This window comes from Amblyomma mixtum, chromosome 7, assembly GCF_055824585.1.
Source record: "Amblyomma mixtum isolate Tamu chromosome 7, ASM5582458v1, whole genome shotgun sequence".
Classification (NCBI taxonomy): Eukaryota; Metazoa; Arthropoda; class Arachnida; order Ixodida; family Ixodidae; genus Amblyomma; species Amblyomma mixtum.
This window is the reverse complement of record NC_143018.1, coordinates 10895362-10917246: the sequence shown is the minus strand read 5'-3', so window position 1 is coordinate 10917246 and position 21885 is coordinate 10895362. Positions and strand designations below refer to the sequence as shown.

Sequence of the window (21885 nt, the reverse complement as noted above, 5' to 3'; positions counted from 1 at the left end):
GAATGTTGGCGACCCATGCTACATTCGCCAGTAATATGAATTGTTGTCTACATAAAAGTTGTTAATTTATTGTATTTATGCGAGTCTAAAAGCCTCCTTTTCATAAGCTGTTCCGGTTTATTTTCGTGATTCTAGATATAATGGTTGAGAGCGCGGGAAATACAAATGGTTTTTATAGAAAGATTGTGGTAGAGGAAAAGCTGCATCAAAACTTATGAAAAATCTCTAGGGTGCAGCAAATAACCTAAGGATATTCAACTTCAAATTTCAATGCAAATTCATGATTTATTCACAGAAAGCCCAGATCAAGTCCACACGTACGTTATGCACACGTCGTCTTGGTGGCTCCAGTGCTCCTCGAAACATTTTCTTGCAGAATATTTTATGCTAGGAATCTTCAATGCTTGTATGTTGCCGGCGAAATTATAGGCCCCTTGATTCTTTCATTCAGTGGCACAGCCGGGCATTGAGCATAGAGTTTCTAAATATTGCATCACCATGGCATCGCTATGCATCGTCTGCTTAAACTTAAACGACTTAAACCGAGCCAAGCTGTAGTCAGCCGTAAGTCAGCCATCGGCGCGCGACAAGCGAAGAAAACGCGGGCGCGTAAACATCAATAATTAACGGACCTCTGTATTCAGCAAAACTCCACAAATTTAATTTAATCACATCCGCTGACAAAATTAATGGCAATTTTGCCGTTGCGACGGAAGCAGATTTGACTCATTCATCCGAGGCAATCCAAGCTAAATCCAACAGCGCTTCAGTTAATATTTTTTTGTCGACCGACAGCTGCTATCTCATGCGTCGTTTACAAACAATATTCAATTCGGAGGCAAAAACGGCCTAGCCAATTTCAATGTGTAGCGGGTCATTCGTTCTCATAGCAGGACGTCGCCTACTGCCACGCTGCCGAAATCGCTCATGCTGCGTGCCGAACGGCTGGCTCGCCCTGCCTGCGCGCCCGTCGCACGACTGCGTGACCAGCAGCAGCACCAGCGCTCGCGCCGGCAGCATGTCGGGCCCGCGCGACAGCCACCACCCGAGCGGCCCGCCCATGACGGCCATCGTCGTCTCCAAGAAGAAGCTGCCTTCTTTCTCCGAGAAAAGGGCCCCCGCGTTGCGCAGCGACGTGCTGACCATGAGCACCGCGGCGCACGAGCAGAGCGGAGGCGCCGGAGGCGCCGGTGTCTCGAGTGGCGCCGTCGAGTGCGCCCTCCGGTCGGCGCTGGGCATCGGGCGACCCGACACCGAGAGCCCGGCCCCGCAGTCTGTGCAGCAACCACAAAAATGCGAGGACACTGGAAATGTTTCGATTGAGGATCCCGCCATTCTGGACTGGAGCCTGTGCAACCCCGCCGCTGACTGCTCCCCAAGTGCTGACGACAAACCCGAAGAGAAAACCGCTGCGGCTCGCATCCTGCGCATCCTGGGAGGGGATACGAAGGAAGGTGACGCTGGAAGCGCGGCGGACGAGACCGAAGGTGCCACGGGCTCGCCACCGTCGCCTGCTTCTTGCGCCCCGAAGGAAGGAGCCAGCAGCGTTGGTCCAAAGACTGTCGCGTCCGAAGAAACTGCCGCCGAGCCGTCGTGGTCCACTGTTGTAAGGCGTCCGTTTTAACTGGAGACTTGTGTTTCTTTTTGAGTTTTTATTTATTCAGCATTCCCGGTGTCCTGTAATAAAGAGCGTGTCGCTTGTTTCCTGCCTGCAGAAGGATGGTGGTGATGGAGCGGTGAGCGGCGCGGCGTCAACGCCTGCGAAACAGCTCCCGCCCGAGCGCGAAAAGCGAAAGGCGGCGGCGATGCGTGAGGCGAGCCCCTCTGACGAGCCGTGCTCTGGCGAGAGCTCGTCCGAGGGATATGAGCCCCGTGCAGCGCCCGAGACTGTGGAGTCCGAGTGGATATCCGAACTCTCTGGTTTGATTTCGTCGGCAGACACAGACGATGACGATGACAGCCCTGTCTACAGTCTCAAACCACTGTTTACAGGTTCGTTAGACTGGCTTGTTGCAAAATGCGTAGATCCCAGAATCTGTATATCTCTCAAACAGGCTTGAATTTATTTCTGTCATTGAAGGCAGGTTTGGGTCATCTCCCTCGAAGAAGTCGAAGAGTATGAAGGCTGATAAGAGTAAACGGCCAAACTACTTCGTGGCGATTCAAGTCGATGATATAAACGTGAGAGCTTTCTTCACTGCAATATCACTGTGTCCGTTACGTCATCCCTGTTGATATGTTTCTGCTGGGAGTGTAAAATTGCCAGGCTCCATCACTTCACTTGAGCACTGATTACAACACAGTGGTGAACTGGATGTCTGTAGCTAGGCTAATGCCTCTTCATGCATTAATTCCCTTCAAGTCATTTGCAAACATAATAGCGAGATACTCGAATTCAAAATTGATGAAGGTGTGGTTTCTCCAGGTCCACAAAAAGGCAAAGGAGGTTCAAGATTACATGCGGAGCAAGGAACCAAAAGTTGCCCAGGCATTTGTCAACATAGCTACCCTGCACATCACGCTTCTTGTGTTTCGGGTGGACGACGATGACGACTCACTGCATCGGTATACCTCAAGTTATATTCTTTTGCAGTACTTTATCAATGTTGCACACTGCAACAAATGCACAATGCTGCAAAGGAAAGTAATCTCATTCACATAGTGTTATATCACGAAGCACATGATTTTGCCTTCCTGAAGCCGCGACAACTCTGTGCAAAGCATGATCATCCTTTTTTATGCTCAACAAATTCACTCAGCAAAGATTTTTGGCCTCTGAAGCACTGACCAGGACAACAATAGGGGTGAAATATCTTATTCTCGGATGCACTCAAACGCCGTACATTTCGCCAGTGCTATCGGTTACCACTAAGCTGGTAGTAAAACAATTGCAACTTCTTGTCTATGAGGGAGGGAGCATTACTTGACAGAAATTAAATCTGTGGAGCTTTTCACTGCAGCAATTAGTCACGCACAAAAGTGTTAGTGTAAATAAGTAAGTGATGCAATTTATGTTAAGGGAGTAGGTGCGTTACTTTCAGAGCCAAGGAGGCAATGGGTCGCTGTCATGAACGTGTCAGAGAAGATCTCGAAGCCAATCCACTTGTGCTGGAGTTTGCAGGGCTGGACCACTTCAAGAAGGAAGTCAGTAAATCCATTTGGCCTCATTAACGTTGCTGTGATTTTGAAAGTATGTCATGCTGCTATGTCAAATAGTGCTGAAGCACCAAAAGCAGCTGGGTTCAAGGTAGCCAGACTGCTAGTCACCATGCACAATCTGTGGACCCTGAAGCAAATGTTACTGCAAAAGGACAGAGTGCACTTTTTCTTCAACCAGGACAATTTCTTGTGCAACCTTACTGCTGCAAATGCAGTGTTTGTCAGGTCACTCCTGTACGGGTAATAACTTAGAGAGCTTACTCTTAATCACTGCTTTCGGGAGAAAGCACCATTTTCATAAACTTAAATATCAGCATTAACCTACAGTGCTGTATAATGCTGGGATTGAATCTTGTTTAGGTAACAGAACACTCTGTTTCAAACTGCAAAGAGCCTCGAGTTCAACAAGAGTGCTTGGGTAAGCTATGCTTTATCTTAAAGGGACACTGAGGAGGAATTGAAGTTGGCTTGTACCGATAAATTACCTGCTCCTGATTACAAAAACGGCACTCATACTGACAACAAAGCTCTTGTAACATAGAAAAGAGCAAGAACCAAGATACAGGTATCGCCGCCACAGGCCAAACTCGCAAGTACAAGCGTGATGACGTCATAGGACAAGGCAGTGTTGGTTCTAGCAACACTGGGACACGAGAAGCCACGAATCACTGAAGCTGACAAACAAAGGTTGTGCGGTTGAATACTGAAGTAAGTTTTGTTTTGAGACCAGTAGTGCTCTTTATCACACAAGGAAGACCGGCAAAAGACAACCTGAATGTTGTAAGCGAAGAAAATCAATACTTAGTGGAGCCATAGGTGGCCCGATGAGTTTCGGTATATCATGACGCTTCGCGTCTATGCGCTCTGCATGCCCGCGTGGTTTTGACACGCCTCGATTTACAAGCACGGAACAGCAGAGGAACTCCAAGTGCTGCTCCAAATGCTAGTTAACTTTTGAAGGAGCCTGTTAAGGTTGGTCAGATGATCGCCACTGTCGAAAAACTATGATGGCACGATTTTCGGTGATCGTACAAGGCAGTTTGCAGTGTAAAGAGCACCTTGAATCTTCGTACGCTCGCCCGGCGAAACGTTCCCGGTTGTGCCAGTCAACTTCCGACTACTTGACGCTCTGTGGGGCTGGGGTCGCTGAAGTGCAGGCCGAAGTTATTAGACACTTTTAGCATACCGTGTACCGTGTTCCCGTTACCGGTACCTGAGTTCCGGGAGCCCGCACGCAGCCAATGCATGCGTAAATCTTCTTGACGTCGCCAGATGGCACCACGTACCCGGCAGCTACGCGCGCGCCTGCAGCATCGGGACCAATCAGCGCCTGCTCATCGGCGGTAGGTGGGCTGCCGGTACTTCGCTAACGGTAACAAGGTACACAGTATGCTAAAGGTGTCTATTTGCGAGAACTTCGTTGACGACTTCGACAACGGGATCCATCGTATTGCTGGCAAAACGCCAGTGCAAACGTAAATGAAGTGACGGTAGCGACAGCCGCAATAGCTGATAGATGCCTTCAACGTGCGGCCGGTGGTAGCTTTCATTTCAGCTGCTGCTAGGCCGCACCGCTAGCTGCCAGAAATCACGGAGTCTGCGTTACGTCATGTTTCACGTCACTTAGTCCTGTGTCGTCATAAGAGAGTCCCAAGTTTGAATCAGCGGCGGGAAAAACTTTGTCAACTTCGAATCCAAATTTCTTAGAAATAAATGCATCTTTCACTGCCGGCCAAGTGGCAACAAAGCCATGAAATGCCGAACTATGGGATTATGCTATAAAAAAAATATTAATAGAGCTCTCCTCACTGTCCCTTTAAAGGTCTGTTAGCCTAGTTTCCACTGTTCTATCTTTATTGTCATATTCAGCCTTCACAACAGTCTTGAAAGAATTCCGCGATTTGCCTTCAAGTGCGCTAAAACCGCTGGTAATGAGTCTTTTAGCCTTGGTACCCTGGCTTGTGCATCATAGCAGCTTTTCTTGCATTTGGAGCACTACTGCTAGCTCGTTGTTTGTCTTCAGTAATAAATAGTGTCAAAACGATGTCAGTCATGTACTATCGGCAGGAAAAGTAAATAGACCACAAAAGCAAAGTTTTATTGCAGCAGGACACCTTAACTGTGCAGTCAAGAAATGACGAGCACAAGTGCAGTCTACCATGCTTAACATCTACGAACAAAGTAAACCATTACTGCTATGGAAGCTTTCAAGAAATGATATCTTTAATTCTTTTCCCCATAGTCCATTTACATTTCCTGCCAATTTTCAGAATCAGAATTTTATCAGACATTTAATTGATGAATGCAAGTTGATATGCAGAAAGAGGTCCTGTAGTTGATGACTGAAAGGTGACCACCGGTACATAATAACCTTGAGATGACTAAAACAATGCACAGCATTTTAGAAATGAAGGGGACTTTTTAATTGAAACGTAATACATAGTTTGACACAATGAACACAAACTCTGATAAATTAAATGAAACCAATGATTAACTAATGGCTTTTAGTTGTTGTTTTAGTGTCTGTAAAATTAAGTAGTGTACGAACTGAACAGTCTGCTTACCTGAGTTAATATTGACTTTTGGCAGAAGTAAATTGTTTTTAGAAGCAAATCAGGCATTTTTGAATTTGCGAGGCTGGATATTAAAAACTAAGCGGATGGTAACTGTTTGTTGATGATATTGAAGAAGAAAATACCTAATTGAAATTTAATGCCCTTTGTAACTGTTAGCATATTATTCATATGGACTGGAGATCTGGCATTAACAGCACACGGGCTGGATGTAATTATTCTTTGGCTTTGTTCTGAATTACTCTCATTGAAACAAGGTGAGGGCAGTACATATTTCCCCAACATGTTAAGCCGTACTAGATGTGACTGTGAATAAATGAGTGATACAAGGTGATCAGTTTGTTAAAGGTTAAGTAAGGGCATGCTTTGATAATAATTCATATGCCAGGTGATTTTCTTATTTACGTAAGCATTATGCTCATGATACTTCAGATGGTTATCTAGTTGAAGACCGAGATATAGAACTGTTAAATGGTAAAATGATCTGGCAAGAAATAGTGATGGACAGAATAAAGGCTAACTTTCACTGATGAGAAGTGAATACCATGAGTTTTGTTTTAAAGGCATTAACATGAAGCATTATTACTTCATTGTTATTGAAGCATTGTTATTACACCAGTTATACCACCGAAGAACATGATCTAGGTCACATTTAAGTTGAGTAATCAGACGTGAGATGTCAGTATTGGACCTCAGGATGGTACTGTCATCTGCATATAAAACACATCTTGTGAATGAAAGATAATTGGTTAGGCCATTAATATATATTAGGTATAAAAGTTGACCTAGGATAGATCCTTAGCAATTAGCAGTTACATTACATTAGCGATTTGTGGCTTAGAAAAGATGTTCAAGATGGAAATAGTTTGACTTCTGTCTTGTAAGTAGCTTTTTAATTGGCATAGTTGTGCATAGGTCTCTGTATAAAAAGTGTGAGGTGGGGGCACAAAGTTGATAGTAGTGCCTTCCAATTCATCTCTTATGGGAAGCAGGGCAGAATACGCCCTGTGTGCATTAGTGTTGACGTGGTTTTAATGTTGCCTTAGGTGCTGTATGTGAAGACAGTAGGTGAAGACTCAGTGTCTCGGCTCAAGACAGTGGCAGAGATCTGTAGTGAAGAATTCACAAAGGGGAACCTGGATATGTCAGGCAACAAGCCATTTGCTGCACACCTTACTTTGGCAAAACTCTCAAAGACGAGCACAAAGAAAACGGTATGAAACTTTTTTTCTATAGCATGGTGTGGATGGGAGAGGGTTGAAAAGGGGGCTGAAAAGAGCCTTCGGTGCACCGAGACCTATTCTTGATTAGAAAGGCTGCTTGCCTTCGTAAGCCTTGAGTGGTGGCAGAGGATAGTGAGGATGCTGACTGTCATCCCCCCCCCCCAAACCCCACCACCTGCTGTGGGATCATATGATTGCATGATAGGAGAGACATGAGTGAGGAAGAAGATACTTATTGTGATGCAATAGCATTAAAGGCCCCATTCAACAGAAAATCCGGTGCCAGAGTTGTCAGCATTGATGTCGTGAGCGAAAAATCGAGAGCATGGCTGTGGTAGGTGGTCCCCATACAGCAGCCTAAGAGGCAGGTAGGTCACGTAGGTCATGTGACCTAGCTTGCAGCGTCATCACAATCTGTCCACCGGTTAACGAGCAAACTGCCCACCGCAGCAGGTGGCAGTTAAATTAATGATTTATCGCTCAGGAAGACCAACCTGGGTCACACAAGGCCCACTGCTGGAAGCGCCTGTCATCGCAGGGCAGTGGCGCATCGCTTAACCACTGCACCACTCTGCCAAGAGGGGCATGAGGACTTAGAGGGATCTATGAATGTAAAGTAGGCAATGACCTTCTGCATATGTGGGAATTAACCGATTGCACTATCACGTCATACGGTTAGGGCGGAGCTTAAGTGTTCCCTTCAAATTTCTTTTTTCTCAATATGTGAGCACTGCGTGTCACACATGACTCTATAACTTTGGTGTGATATTTGCAGTGGTGCCATCTATTCATTGCATGTAGTAAATTGCTCAACAGCGGGTTCAGGATTGCTGTAAAGGAGCGTAGTACTATATGCTGTGTGCAGCATGTCAGCAGCTAGGAAAGGTCACATTATAAAGTCTGGTCTCGATAATTCAAGCTCGAAAGGAACTGAAAATTTGTGTGAACTTTGCTGATTTTGAATTAAGAGGGGTCTTTTAAATGCACTTGATGCTGACGGAACCAAATAATCGCTTCGAATAAACTGGCTGCTCAGATTAGGTGGGTTCAAATTAACAAGATGCCACTGTATCTCGTTTTGCTCTGTCAGTTCAAGCCGTGTAGGATGTCTGTTCAGTTCATCAAAAGGCGGGCTACTCTCTGGCTCAGGTTGATGTATATTTGTCCACTTATTCTGTCATTCTTGAAGCGATTTTCTGTGCATTTACTTTCCAGGAGATAAAGAAGTTTAAAGAAGAGTGGTATGCAGACTTTGTGGAGGAGCAATTTGGGAGCCAAACAGTCAACAGCCTCCAGTTGCTGAGCATGTACAAGCCAAAAGATGAACGTGGCTACTACTACTGCAGCCTAGAAATGCCATTTGGTAAGATGCATCGTAATACCTACTTTGATACTGTCGTGTCCGGTCGCTGTGTTGAATGCAGCGAAAGACGCACACGGTACTTTTAGACTTCGTTTATTTAGAGCCGATGAGGGTGCGACCAGTGTCGACCGAGGCAGCAGCCGAACTGGCCGCCCGAAGAAAGGACGGAGCGGAGAAGCGTCCACGGGAGGGAGTGGCTTCTCAGAACAGGAGGAGGGTGCGGGGCGCACCGTGGGGGGGGCCTCTGGCGACAGCGTGCGACGAAGGGCAAGTAGTCGTTAGGAGGATTGAGTGGTCGTTAGGAGGAGGATGCGAACTGTCGTTAGGAGGGGAATGCGAGTGGTCGTTAGGAGGGGGCGCACACACACAAAAGCGATAAGGGGACACAACACTTCCTTCCCCCTTAGAAAGTTGCCTGGTATCGTGCAGGGGGTCGGCGCTCACGCGTGGAGGCGCGCTGGCTTTGTGCGCTCGGGGGAGAAACACTTGTAGGCTGGCTGTTGTTCGCTGTGTCTCCTGGGTCTGTCCTGGGCGAAGTCTCTTCTTCCGGGAAGAGGTGCCAGGCTATGTGGGAAAATGGTGCACGTGTTCTCTCCGCTGGCGGACAGCTCTCAGACGGCGTCGTAAATCTACGTAGCTGGTTGAGATGTCGGCGTGCTACTGTGCCATGTATGTTGACGAGCCAAGAGCGCAGGCCTATGCGTCTGACAATTGTAGCTTCCTCCCAGCGTGGCTTTTTCAGAAACTGTCGGGCGAGGACGCGCTGCCCCTCATTAAGCGTGCCGCAGCGCGGAATTGCTTTTTCTTCCCGGAACGTCTCTGCCTTTGGCTCGGGGAGGATGGCTGTGAGCTGGGTTCGCATTTCACGCTCGAACATCATTTTCGAGGGGGTCTGGCCTGTTGTGCTCTGAACCGTCGTGTGCTGCTTGAAGAGAAAGCGCGCAAGGCGGCGCTGCAGTGAGCCTGTCTGATCTCTTTCAAGGGCGCGTTTTAGCTCGGCTACGTAGCGCTCGGCTTGTCCGTTTGTCGCTGGGTGGTAGGGGGCCGATGTAACTGATGAGATCCCGTTGTCGCGATAAAACTTGAGGATCTCCGCAGACACAAACGGTGTTCCGTTGTCCGACACTACCTTGCGCGGCAGGCCGAACGTTGCAAATAGTGATCGGAGGTTGTCAATGACTGCTGCCGAAGTCGTCTGTCCCATTTGCCTTATCTCAAGCCACTTTGTGTAGGCATCTACGACCACAAGGAAAGTGCAGCCCTCAATTGGTCCTGCAAAATCAATGTGCAGTGTGTGCCATGGTGTGTCTGGCTTTTCCCATTCTGGGACAGGAGCTTTCGGCGGGGCGCTCCGGCTGCTCTGGCAAGGCTTGCATTCTCGCACCACTGTTTCGATGTCGTTGTCAATGCCAGGCCACCACATGTAGCTTCTGGCACACTTTTTCATTGCAACGATGCCCCGATGTCCGGCGTGGATGAGAGACATAGCTTGTGCGCGTAGTTCTCTCGGCATCACAACTCGGGACCCAAATATGATGCAGCCGCGATGGGTGCTCAACTCAGTAGCTCGCCTGCGGTAAGCGTCGAAGTTGTCCCCTTTGAGTTTATGCACGTTGCCTTGTTGAACAGCTGTGTAAACTAGCCGGAGAGCTGCGCACTTCTGCGTAGATGCTGCAACTGTGCCTGCTGTAAGCGGAGGTTCTGGCAGTGCTTCGAACATCAGAACGTCTCCTGGTGGAAATGGTTCGTCAACAGTTGCGTCGAGTGGCAGACGGCTTAGCGCATCGGCGTTTTGATGTTTGCCGCATATCATCACGCCTAGTGGAGAAAACCAGTTTCTCCCTAGAAGGCTTGATCCTGTGCCCTTCACAACAAGCAGAGGTAGCGTATGGGTCTGGCCGTTGTAGTTAACCTGCACGTTGGCAGAGCCCAATAGTGGCAGATTCTGTCCTGACCACGTTCGCAGGTGCGTGTCGTCTTGTTGCAGGGCGGGTGCGTCAGATGGCCATGAAGTTCGGAACGTGTCCTCACTGATCAGAGTACAGGCTGCGCCGGAGTCCACCTCGAACTTAATCAGCTGGTGATGTACGCTTACTTCTGTAAAAATCTTCGGTCGCGTGCCGAGATTCATGGTGTTCAGGTCGTACAACACAGATGGTGTTGCTGATGTTGTTCCATGGAGATCAGATAGCGGCGTATTCTCTGAGGCGTTGACGCTGTGATTAGGCTGGGAAGGTGACTTTATCTTGGCAAGTCTCCGTTTCGTAATGCATGCTCTTTCGATATGCCCTCGCTTGTGGCAAAAATTACACGTGGCTGACTGGAATCGACATCCCTGGGGGTTGTGTTGGTCGTCACACCGCCAGCAGCGTTGTGCCTTTTTGACCGATTTTATAACAACAGAAGGCTTGCGCACCTGGTTGCTTGTCTGGTGTACCGGCTCGGTGTTCCGGCGAATCCCTCTCTGCTGGTGACCGGCGCTCTCCGCTCGAACGGCGATGTCGTAAGCTTTGCTGAATGTGAGGTCCTTCTCAGCGAACAGGCGCTGCTGCAGTGACTCGTCACTCAGTCCGCACACAAATCTGTCGCGTAACATCACGTCCAAGGGAAGCATGGTGGTGTTAGCAGAAGAAGCTGCGTCTCCCTCCTGCCCGGTAGCTGTTGTCGACAGCGTTCCAAAATTGCAGTCGGCAGCGAGCTTCTTGAGCGCGGCTACGTAGGCGCTCACAGTTTCTCCTTCCAGTTGATCTCGTCGTTGGAAGCGAGCCCGGCTGTAGACCTCGGATGGCCTTGGGTCGTAGTGCTTTTGCAGCGCTTTTACGATGTCGTCGTAAGACACTGCCGCTGGTGTGCTTGGCTGAATAAGGGCGCAGACAGTATCGTAGGTCTGCTCCCCGCACAGCGTCAGCAGGTTGGCCCTCTTCAAGGCTGGGTCTGTGATGTTGTTAGCTTCAAAGTAGAACTGAAGGCGTCCAACCCACGATGACCACGATGAGCCGTTGAACTCGGGAAACCCTCGCGTAGCCATGGCTTGTCAATAGCGTTGCGTAGCGCGGGTCGAATCCACTTTCTCGTCGCCACTGTCGTGTCCGGTCGCTGTGTTGAATGCAGCGAAAGACGCACACGGTACTTTTAGACTTCGTTTATTTAGAGCCGATGAGGGTGCGACCAGTGTCGACCGAGGCAGCAGCCGAACTGGCCGCCCGAAGAAAGGACGGAGCGGAGAAGCGTCCACGGGAGGGAGTGGCTTCTCAGAACAGGAGGAGGGTGCGGGGCGCACCGTGGGGGGGGCCTCTGGCGACAGCGTGCGACGAAGGGCAAGTAGTCGTTAGGAGGATTGAGTGGTCGTTAGGAGGAGGATGCGAACTGTCGTTAGGAGGGGAATGCGAGTGGTCGTTAGGAGGGGGCGCACACACACAAAAGCGATAAGGGGACACAACAGATACCTACTGCAACTTTGTGCACAGTGCCATGTGCTCTTCTTGAAGCTTGTTGATGTTGCAACACTCTCATAAAGACTTCATCACATAATAGTATTGAAGTCGAGGCCAGGAATGTGGAACAGTCTCTTTCAATCCTCCTCTTTGTTTTTTTGTCTGTGCTTAATTTCAAACAACTTTGCCTTATCTTCAGCTGTTCTACATGGAGTTTATTGATGAATAATATAGGCAGGTTAGAATGCTTTATTTGCTGTTAATTTGGACACAGCCTAAGCTAGCTGCATCTAGCTACATTTTTTCTTGTTCTAGCCTTATTAGACCGCTGTTTTATATCTGCACTATGTGCATGTTTGTGTTTCTACAATGTATTGAAATAACAGAGCAGCTTAAAATCACACAGATTTGTTTGTAACTTTTTATTGACTTCAGTCGGTCACCAACATACTAGAAAAAGGGTAAGAAATGTTCGCCAAAATCAGTGTCACAATGTTTCGCTGCTTCATGTTGCTATGATTGCCTTGACTTGTTGGGGTTCAGTAACATGTATCACCACCTTGGCATAAGGGTGCCAGTATTTAGGCATAACCTGAACTGCTTGCTGCATCATAAAATGTTGCTTATTGTTAAAGAACTTTGTAGTATAAATCATTTACATGTGGCATCTTAACTCACTGCAGTGTTCTTCATGAAACTGACCTAAAGCTTTCATTGTGTTCTGCAGGAAATTTCACAAGAGGTCAGGAGGCCAGTGACCACAGTGAATGCTGTGTACAGGTACTGTAAAAATATTTGTTGTGTAAAACTTGTGAAAATAATGTTACTTTGTCTAGGCAATGAAGAGCGACTGGTCAAGCTCGCAGTCTTTGCATAAAAGAGCACAGAACAGCAACTACAGCATAATCAGGGCTTCCCTGCACTCAGTAAAATCAGAGATGACTGTTGCCTGAATGTGTATTGTACCATCGCACTCAATATGAGCTTCAACACACAACGTGTGGTATAAGCTCAGTTCTCAAAGCAGTGCGAGCCCAGTGCTGGAAATTGGTGCAGTTTGCCGTTGATGCAAAAAGCAAAGTACACTGACCGTTAGGGCTCGTCATGCTCTGTGTGAAGGCACTTTGATTCAATATAAATTAAAAGCCTCATTTTGTTTGCTTCAGATGCATTGCAAGTCATTTTGAGCACAACAGTACATGTCATGTTTGTTACACTTCTAGATCAAGATGTCCGATAACAAACACACTGTGTGAGTCCTGTTAGAAAGGCAGCATAGTTCTTTAGCAATATATTTTTGTCAGTGAAGGGAAAGGTGCTTTGGTATATTAATGTGAAATGACGTGTGCAACATAGTGCAGTGCACAGACTGACAGATGACGTTTTGTTATTGGAACAGTCATTGTTTATTTATACAAAGAAATAAACAAATCACTGTCTTTATGCAAAGAAAGAAAGAAGGTGTTGTAAATCTTGCTTTAAAAAGCACCTTCACTTTGGTGAAGATAGCGGTAATGCTTTGCTCGTCTCCAGGGGTCTCGATTTTCCGCCGAGATTGCTTCACAGCGAGCACGTATGGCTGACAGCCTGTCTGATTCCATTGTGTATGTACTTGCACATGAGTGCCGTTTGATTTCCCGGACTCCATATGTCTGACCTCACAATTTTGTTTATTTCCCCAGAAAACTTCAGAAGTCAAGAAATCTGTGACTGCTGCGAAAGTGGAAGAAAAATTACTCGCGCTGGACGCCGCAAAGCAGGAGGTCAAGCGTACAGTTTCTACGTTGGTGAATGCAAAACTGAAAGAACTCCCCGAAGCAAAGGACAGCGCAGAAGCTTCAGGAGAGGAAAGTTCTTCTGCACAGTAATTTTTAGGATGCGCACCGAAGTGGAGAACAAGAATTTTTACATGATGCTTTCTCATGTACTCCTGGTCGCGGCGATGGCGCCTTCGAGGTCTCGCCGCACCGATGTTCGAAATTCGTCGAAGCTGCCTTCGCCGCTTAGCCCCAGTGTCTCGCAGGGAAGCTACATTCGGGTCACCAAGCATCATTTTTTGCAGGTGCAAGCGGAATGAAACTAGCACTTCTTTCGTATCGAAAACCAGGTTAGTGTGTACAGAGATATACTCTTTGAAGGCTCAAAATGGATTGCTGGGCTAGCTGGTACTTCATGCTTACAATCACATAGCGCCGACTTCAACTGAGTTTATTGCCGCGCGCTGAGCATACATGTGTGCTATGTATACATATATTGCCACGTATCATTGTAGTGTCCGTTCGTTCGCGCAAGGCCGCAGTAAAGGGGTGTTATCGTTTTGTTTGGTGACGCGAGAAGCGACTGAATTAATCTCGATTGATCACAGCCAAGAAGAGCTGCATCTACGTGTTTCCAGATTACTGTAGATGATCTTGACCTGTTATCTGGAAGTTTCCTTGCCGGCTTTAAATTGAGCGATGCTGCGAGCGGCGGGCATTCGTAGTTCGACGACTGACGAGCACGTTTGTTGCTTACACCGCCGCTGAGTGATTCAGTTCTTTTGCGGGCGCAAGTCAGCCCAAATAAAGAGCTTCGTTTCCAAGTCTTGGTGTCCTACTGACCGTTGGACTGCCGTCACTACAATGTGACAATATCTGTGCGCAAACGCAACTCACCCGCCGCGGTGGCCCAGTGGTTACGCTGCTGACACGAAGGACGCGGGTTCGATCCCGGCCACGGCGGCCGAATTTCGATGGAGGCGAAATTCTAGAGGCCCGTGTACTGTGCGATGTCAGTGCACGTTAAACGAACGCCAGGTGGTCGAAATTTCCGGAGCCCTTCACGACGGCGTCTCTCAAAGCCTGAGTCGCTTTGGGACGTTAAACCCTAATAAACCAATCTGTGCGCAACACGCGACAATAAACTTAGTTGTAGTCAGCGCTTTGTGGTGTCTCCCTGTTATCCGCGTTCGTTGTCACGCTGTGTGAATGTAATTACAGGCTTAAGCCTGTGAAGGCTTCCGCATCCGGGAGCTGTCCCAGTTCTGGAGTTGTTTAATCATACCAGCGGTAAAGCTTCCCATACATTCCACATATCAGCACTCTGGTTGGTTCAAAATTCGGAGGACAGTAACGTTACTATACCAGGTGTTTCGCCAAGAATTCTTTAAAATAGGCTTTTTTATGATAAAAAATTGGGTTTTGCAGCCCAGTAATACTTGTGTTGGTGGGCGTCGGAAAAGAGGTGAGTCATGTTGCTAGTAAGCCGGTTAGGTCTCTTGGACATACCAACGTGGCTGTATTGAAGCATGTCAACCGTGGTAAGTGGTGTACAGGAAGAGGAACCTGGATCTCTCAAGCCCCATCCATGCAGTCACTGCCGGCAAAGGCATCATGCTATCGCATTTACAACAAAATAAAGTTAGGTGTCCCCGTTTTTTTTTTTTCGACAAATAAACCAGTGTCGGCGAAAGTGAAAGAACATGCAGGTGAATCGTTAACTATTAAGCTGGTTAACTATATCAGCAAATCGCATCACCCGGCGGCACGTGTGCCGTGACCTTTTCTGTCCCTGCTGTTCCCACCGAGGCGGGGACAAGGTTACGTGCGCCGCGTAGTGACGTTCACTGGTGGGAGTAGCTTGTGGGGTTTTAACTTGGGAGATAAATGCGTTTTCCCCGTTTAACCGCGGCTGAAACAGTTAAAAACCGCCGGACCCCACCCCGTGATCGCGTAGGTGGTGGTGGTGTAAAACATTTATACTATACACAAGAGAGGTATTGCTTGGACTGTGCCTGAAGGGCCCGGCCCTCACAATCACTAGGAGGGATCCCTAGTCCGGGACCCCTGTGGCCTCCGCGGCGGCCCGGGCTCTTGTCACCAGGGCTCGTTGGTCCTGGAGAGTTGAGCAGCCGAGCAGGGCAGCCTCCCCAGTCCTCTCGTGTGGGGTGGGGGTGGGGTGGGAAAGCAGGATTGGCAGGGCATGCCCACACCATGTGATACGTGTCCGCAAACACTTCCCCACAGTGTAGACACTCGCCCGAAAAGGCCGAATTGAAATGTTTGAGCACTGCCGGGCACAGTACCGTGTTGGTGTAGAGGCGAAGAAGCCCATGATCGCGTACGCGCACGCCGAGCGCACGCCGACCACGGCGGGCCTTGCTCTGAGTGAACAAAGGAACGACACACTGGCTGACACAAACAAGGCATTTATTGCTATAACAACAATAACGCCAGCTAGCAACAAAATACACTGAGGAATCAAGGACGTCCGACTCACCAGCACGGTTACGAGCGAACGTTCGCCCACGCTAGGGCAGGGGGAAACTCCGAGGCCGGACAGGACGAGCTGGCGGGAGCATGTTCCCACCACGAGGCCGAGGAGCGCCGCGCGACACGTTCGAACGCGGCCATATCCAGAGCCGAAGAGGTGGTAGTGGTGGTGACTAGGGTATTTTGGGGAAGGGATACTGGACGCGGGTTATGATGGCCTATTCGTGGGATCGCTCTTGGCGTCTGGGGGAGGGGGAAGGGGAATTGCTGTCGTCGCTGAGCTTGCTGTAATCCAGGGCTCCTCAGGGCAGTTGGCTCTCCAGTCACCAGGCCCACCGCAGCAGCAGGATCGGCACCAGGGGAAGCGGAGACGCGCTGGGAGTGGCGCGCGCGCGTCGGGGCTTGCTGGAGGTAAGCAGCATGGCCTCCGACCAGCCGCAAGGCTAGCCAGAGGCGCAGCAAGAACTGCAGGGCAGCCGGGACTGTCAGCAGGCGACCGCCACGTTGGTTGGTCCTCGCGGCAGCAGGTGGAGACCGCAGAAAACTACTACAGGGTAGCAACGCGGCGGGGACGCTGAATACCGGCGTTTCCGTCGGCGCGAAGGAGGCTGGCTGTAAGCACTGCAGTGGCGTTAGGAAGCTAGCACCACGAGGGCCGGCACGAGCCTGGGAAGACCGCTAGAGGCTGCACCAGGGGAACACCATTATGAAGTCGCAGGAAACCGCCATGAAAAGCGGCGCGATGAAGCCCCGCGCACACCTGTGCTCGTGGGGTGGGCAGAGGGCGGCAGGAAGGCCGCTCTCGCATTCTGGATCAGCACAGCAGTCCTTGAGGGGGTGGTCGGGCCGCCGCCATTGGTGTCTGCTGTGCCTGCGCCCTCCCTTGTTAGTTAAAGTAACTAACACGACTAAGGAGGGTGCACTGCGGGGAAGCGAACCACAGGGGACAAGTTGAGGGTGTATTGCGGGGAAGCGAACAATGGGGGACGGGTAAAGCGCGTCCCCACAAGCTTTGCGCACAACGTGTGCGCGCGATTGTCGAATTGCGCGATGAATGGTCAAATTCGCTGAACCACAGCGCCGAGGGTAATCGCGTTCTCGAAATTTTAGAACTTATATGGCTGTTACTAATGGCCAGCAACGAGGCCTCACACAAGCGAAGCTGGTCTGGTGACGTCACCTCCCTCCAGCCAGTGGGCATTATTCGCTCTGATGTTGTGACGTCCCGCCAGCCAGTGGGATTTCTCCGCTCTGATGACGTCACTGTCCGCCATCCAACCAGGATTTTTCTGAACGGCGCAGGACGACACCGGCTTTTTTCTTCGGTGCTGTTTTATTCTGTCGCATAAAACTGCACTCACGTACGTTTACCGCGAAATTCAGCGAGAGTTAACGTACACTTTTTTTTAATATGTGCCCGTTTCACCCATTCCTTAATTGACTGCAGCTGGGCCTCTCTCTATAATTTATTTATTTATTGTGACTACTCTTACTATACTAGCGTGTCCTCTTTAAAATCCAGAGCATCCTTGCCTAACCTTGAAACTAGAAGAAAAATATCTCGACTATGCCTATTCCACAAGTTCTATCATTCACCTTTAGGATCATCTATCATATCAACAGCTCATCGTCGTTCTAGCCGCAACAACCACATCAAGACCGTATACCCACCCGCTGCAAGAACAACATCTCATTTCCGTTCTTTTTTTGTCATATCATCTCGGGACTGGAACGATCTGCCGCCGGAAGCCGTACTCATCGTCAACTGCATCGACTTCAAGAAAAAGACTGAGGCCATCCTTATGTAATCAGTAATCTTTATGTATCCTGATCTTTATGTACTCTGAAATCTTTATATAATCTGCATGTAATCCGCCCATCCCTCATGTAATGCCCCACAACCGGGGCCTTTGAGGTAATAAATAAATAAATAAATAAATAAATAAATAACTACTTATAACCCTTGTGCAGACGCGCACTCTGTGTTGCTCGAGGACGCTCGTGCCTCGAACTCATGAACCAGCGCGGTCAGATGATACTGCTATCTTCGAGTTTCCCGCTTTACGAGGAGCCCCCCTGATGTGTTCTCCAGTCGGAGTCTGAGGCAAAACTGTTTATTCAGAGAAAGCGTACAAGCGGGGCAGACAGTCGGGATAGAGAGAGAGAGTGCAGAGAGTTCAGTGTCCGCGTGTAGCTTCGTACATGCATATGGTACGTGCCAGGACCGAAGAGCCGCGGAGACGCGGGGATGAGGTGTTGAGCGAAATACGATGCTCAGGCCAGACAGAAGGTACTATACGGGAAGCGGCGCTTGGAGCGGCAGTAGTGCGATACACAGTTGGAGCAGCAGCACCACGATACACAACACTCCTCCCCCCTTAGACGTAGTAGTCCCGGAGGTGAGAAGGAAATTTCCTCTCTCGGGCGGAGCGTCGAGGAACGGTGCCGGTCGCCGGAGGAATTCTGTCGGAGGTATCCGCGTTCTCTGAGCTGGAGCGGCTGTGCCCGGGTTCAGGTGAGTCGGCGTCTGGCTCGGTCGAAGTGCTAGCGGGTTGTTCGTCCTGGTCTTCTGACTCTGAATGCGGCTCAGGCAGTGCGAGTTCAGGTGCACGGTGAGGAAGATCGGGTAGGTTATAGTCCCTCTTTCTAAGGTGGTCGACGTGCCTACGCCAGGACGTACCGTCCAGGAGTTCGACTTCATAGGACACAGGTCCTTTGCAGGAGCAGATGATCGCGGGAAGCCACCGAGACCCATGTGGCGAAAAATTCCTAGCAAAGACTGAGTCACCAGGCTCAAACTTGCGGGTTGGTGCAGCGCGGAGCTTCCGCGACAACTGGTCGCGTTGCGAGTTTCCTTCCTGAGAATCAGGGTGCAAGTAGTCTAGGGCGGACTTTAACTGACGTGAGAACAGTAGCTCCGCCGGGCTTCTTCCTGTAGTCGTGCAGGGCAGCAAGTGCTGCTGGAACAGGAAACGACTGAGCTGAAGTTCGATGTCGCCCCCTCTCAGTCGTTTAAGAGCTTTCTTCGTTTCCTGAACGAAGCGTTCGGCCTGTCCGTTAGAAGACGGATGGTAGGGTGCGACTAAAGCTTGACGAATGTTGTTCCTGGCGAGGAACTGCCGGAATTCAGCTGATGCGAATGCAGAACCGTTGTCAGATACGACGACGTCGGGAAGTCCGTGTGTGGCGAACAGCCGTCTGAGTTCTCGGACAACAACTGCAGCTGAAGTTGTCCTCACCACAACGACCTCTAGCCATTTTGAGAACGAGTCCACGACGATAAGAAATATCTTGCCTTGGACTGGTCCAGCGAAGTCCACGTGCAGCCTAGACCACGGTCTCGTAGTCTGCTCCCAGGGATGGACTGCAGCGCGGGGTGGAGCATTCCTGGATTCTTGGCAGGTCTCACACGCACGGACGGTGTTCTCCACATCGCTGTCGAGTTTCGGCCACCAGACGTAACCTCGCGCGAGTCCCTTCATGCGAACGATTCCTGGGTGTGATGAGTGAAGTAGCTCAAGCACTTCCATGCGGAGTTGCGGTGGAATCACGACTCGGGAGCCCCACAGAATGCAATCACGATAAGCGGAGAGTTCGTCGCGGCGCACGAAGTAAGGTTGGAACTGGTCCTCTACCTTTGCTGGCCATCCGGTACGAATCCACTTGAGTACTCGCGACAACACACGGTCCTTCCTTGTCAGCTGAGAAATCTTGGATGCATCTGCAAAGGCTTCTGGGGGGTTTTCTAGCAGCAGGACATCTGTCATAACAGGACTTTCGGCATTTGTGAAGGGCAGCGGCAGGCGGCTGAGTGAATCAGCATTGCCCATTTGACGTCCTGGTCGGTAGATCAGCTCATAGTCGTACTGTGCGAGGAGTAAATTCCATCGAAGCATCCTCGGTGAAAGTACGCTAGGTATTGGACGACTGTGATGCAGCAGACCCAGCAACGGCTTGTGGTCAGTGTAGACCTTGAAGTGTCTGCCATACAGATATTGGTGGAACTTCTTGACACCGGAAACGACAGCCAGAGCTTCTCGGTCTGTCTGAGAGTAGTTCCTTTCGGTCGAGCTCAAAGTACGGGAACCGAATGCAATTTGAGATTCTTGTCCGGTAGGGTCTTCGTGACTAAGGACAAATCCTATCCCGTAGGCAGACGCGTCGCAGGCAAGCGTGAGCGGCTTGTGCACGTCGTAGTGGACTAAGACATCGGATGTCTGTATAAGTTCCTTGGCGTGCTTGAAAGCGTCGGCTTCTTCTTTGCGCCATCTCCACGTCTGATCCTTTGCTAGCAGACGGTATAGAGGCTCGAGGGCGTGAGCTGCACCGTGCAAGAATCTGTTGTAGAAGTTTAGCAGTCCGAGAAAAGACTGAAGTTGCTGCTTGTTCTTTGGACTGGGAGCTTCTTTAAGAGCTTCGACCTTTTCTTCGGTCGGATGAATACCGGCAGCGTCAATGCGGTATCCAAGGAAGGTTACTTCCGGCATGCCGAAGTTGCATTTCTCTCGGCTCAGACGAATGTTGTCGTCGCTTATGCGTTTCAGCACATCTCGCAGGTGTTTGTTGTGCTCGTAGGCATCTTGACCTCCCACTATAATATCGTCCAGGTACACGTGGACCCCAGGTAGTCCCGAGAGGAGCTCTTCCATGTAGCGCTGAATTATGGCTACGGCGGACGACACTCCGAACGGCAGGCGAGTAACTTTGAACAGTCCCCGGTGCGTATTGACTGTTAGCAGATCGGCTGTGTCACTGTCCACGGCAAGCTGCTGATAGGCTTGATTGAGGTCTAGTTGTGAGAATACAGTGCACCCCGCAAGGTTTGAAAAAAGCTGATCGATGGTTGGAAGAGGATATGTTTCCATCTTGATTGCTTGGTTAACGGTGCTTTTGTAATCACCACACAGCCTGATCTTGCCGTTCTTCTTAACGACGCAGACTAACGGTGTCGCCCATCGGGAGGATCGCACGGGCTGGTAGACGCCTTCCTGTACAAGAACGTCGATGGCTTCGTCTACCTTGGGCAGTAGAGCCACCGGAACTTGACGTGCTTTCCTGAAGATGGGAGCGATTTCAGCCTTGAGCTCTATACGAACCGGTGGTCCTTTGCTCTTCCCTAGTCCTTCAGCGAAGACTTCTGGGTATTCAGAGACGGCATTCAGCAAGGTTAGCGGAATTTCGATTTGAGATGCGTGGTTTATTCCGCAGAGCGATATTCCCAACGAAGAAAACCAGTCTCTCCCCAACAGGCTGGTGCCATTTCCTTGGACAACGAGAAGTTGAAGGCGAGTGCTCTTCGTTCTGTATGAAACGGCAACTTCCAATGATCCCAGAATCTCCAAGCTTTCCCTTGTATAGGAGCGCAGCTGTAGAGAGGATGGCCTTAGGTCTTGCCTTGACAGCCGAAGTTTCTCCATGGTCCTCTCGCTGATGATGGTGCAGGCGGCCCCGGAGTCAACCTCCATGGTTAGAGGCCTACTGTTTATCAGGACGTCCACGCAGACTGCCGGAGAAGTGATGGTGTTGGCACCACTCGTAGACTTGCGGTCTTGAATTTCCCGGTGAAAGCTGACTGAAGCCGTAGAGTTTACGTCTTGAGCTGGATCAGCTGATTGCAAAATTTGATGGTTGCGTCCACGAGAGTACTTGTTTTTGCGAGAAAACTCCTTTCGGTGTTGACCAGGCTTGGAAGTTTTTTCTTTTGCTGCCTTCTTCCTGCAGGCCTTCTCCAGGTGTCCTTTGTTGCCGCAGTAGTGACAAATGGCGGAATGATAGGAGCAAGTACGAGCGTCATGCTCGCCGGTGCAACGCCAGCATTGATGACTCGGAGGATGGTTGGCGGGCTTGACGTCCGGGCGCTTGGGGTTCCGTTGCAACTGATGC

General features: G+C 49.7%; 1 protein-coding gene across 1 annotated transcript; it reads left to right on the top strand.

The window, feature by feature from the left end:
- The first annotated feature begins 609 nt into the window (after positions 1-609).
- On the top strand, positions 610-13667 carry LOC149334992 (uncharacterized). The gene is made up of 9 exons (XM_089551685.1): positions 610-1606; positions 1716-1992; positions 2081-2181; positions 2426-2565; positions 3042-3144; positions 6779-6946; positions 8171-8318; positions 12480-12532; positions 13435-13667. The coding sequence occupies exons 1-9, from the start codon at positions 863-865 to the stop codon at positions 13618-13620; spliced, it is 1920 nt and encodes a 639-aa protein (XP_089407811.1). The 5' UTR covers positions 610-862; the 3' UTR covers positions 13621-13667.
- The last annotated feature ends 8218 nt before the right edge of the window (positions 13668-21885 follow it).

Bases quoted from the DNA above. Each gene is read 5' to 3' on its own strand.
- LOC149334992 (XM_089551685.1), top strand. From the start codon at position 863: ATGTGTAGCGGGTCATTCGTTCTCATAGCAGGACGTCGCCTACTGCCA. The intron at 2,566-3,041 runs GTATACCTCAAG...CGTTACTTTCAG, and splicing joins GATGACGACTCACTGCATCG to AGCCAAGGAGGCAATGGGTC. The intron at 6,947-8,170 runs GTATGAAACTTT...TTTACTTTCCAG, and splicing joins AGACGAGCACAAAGAAAACG to GAGATAAAGAAGTTTAAAGA.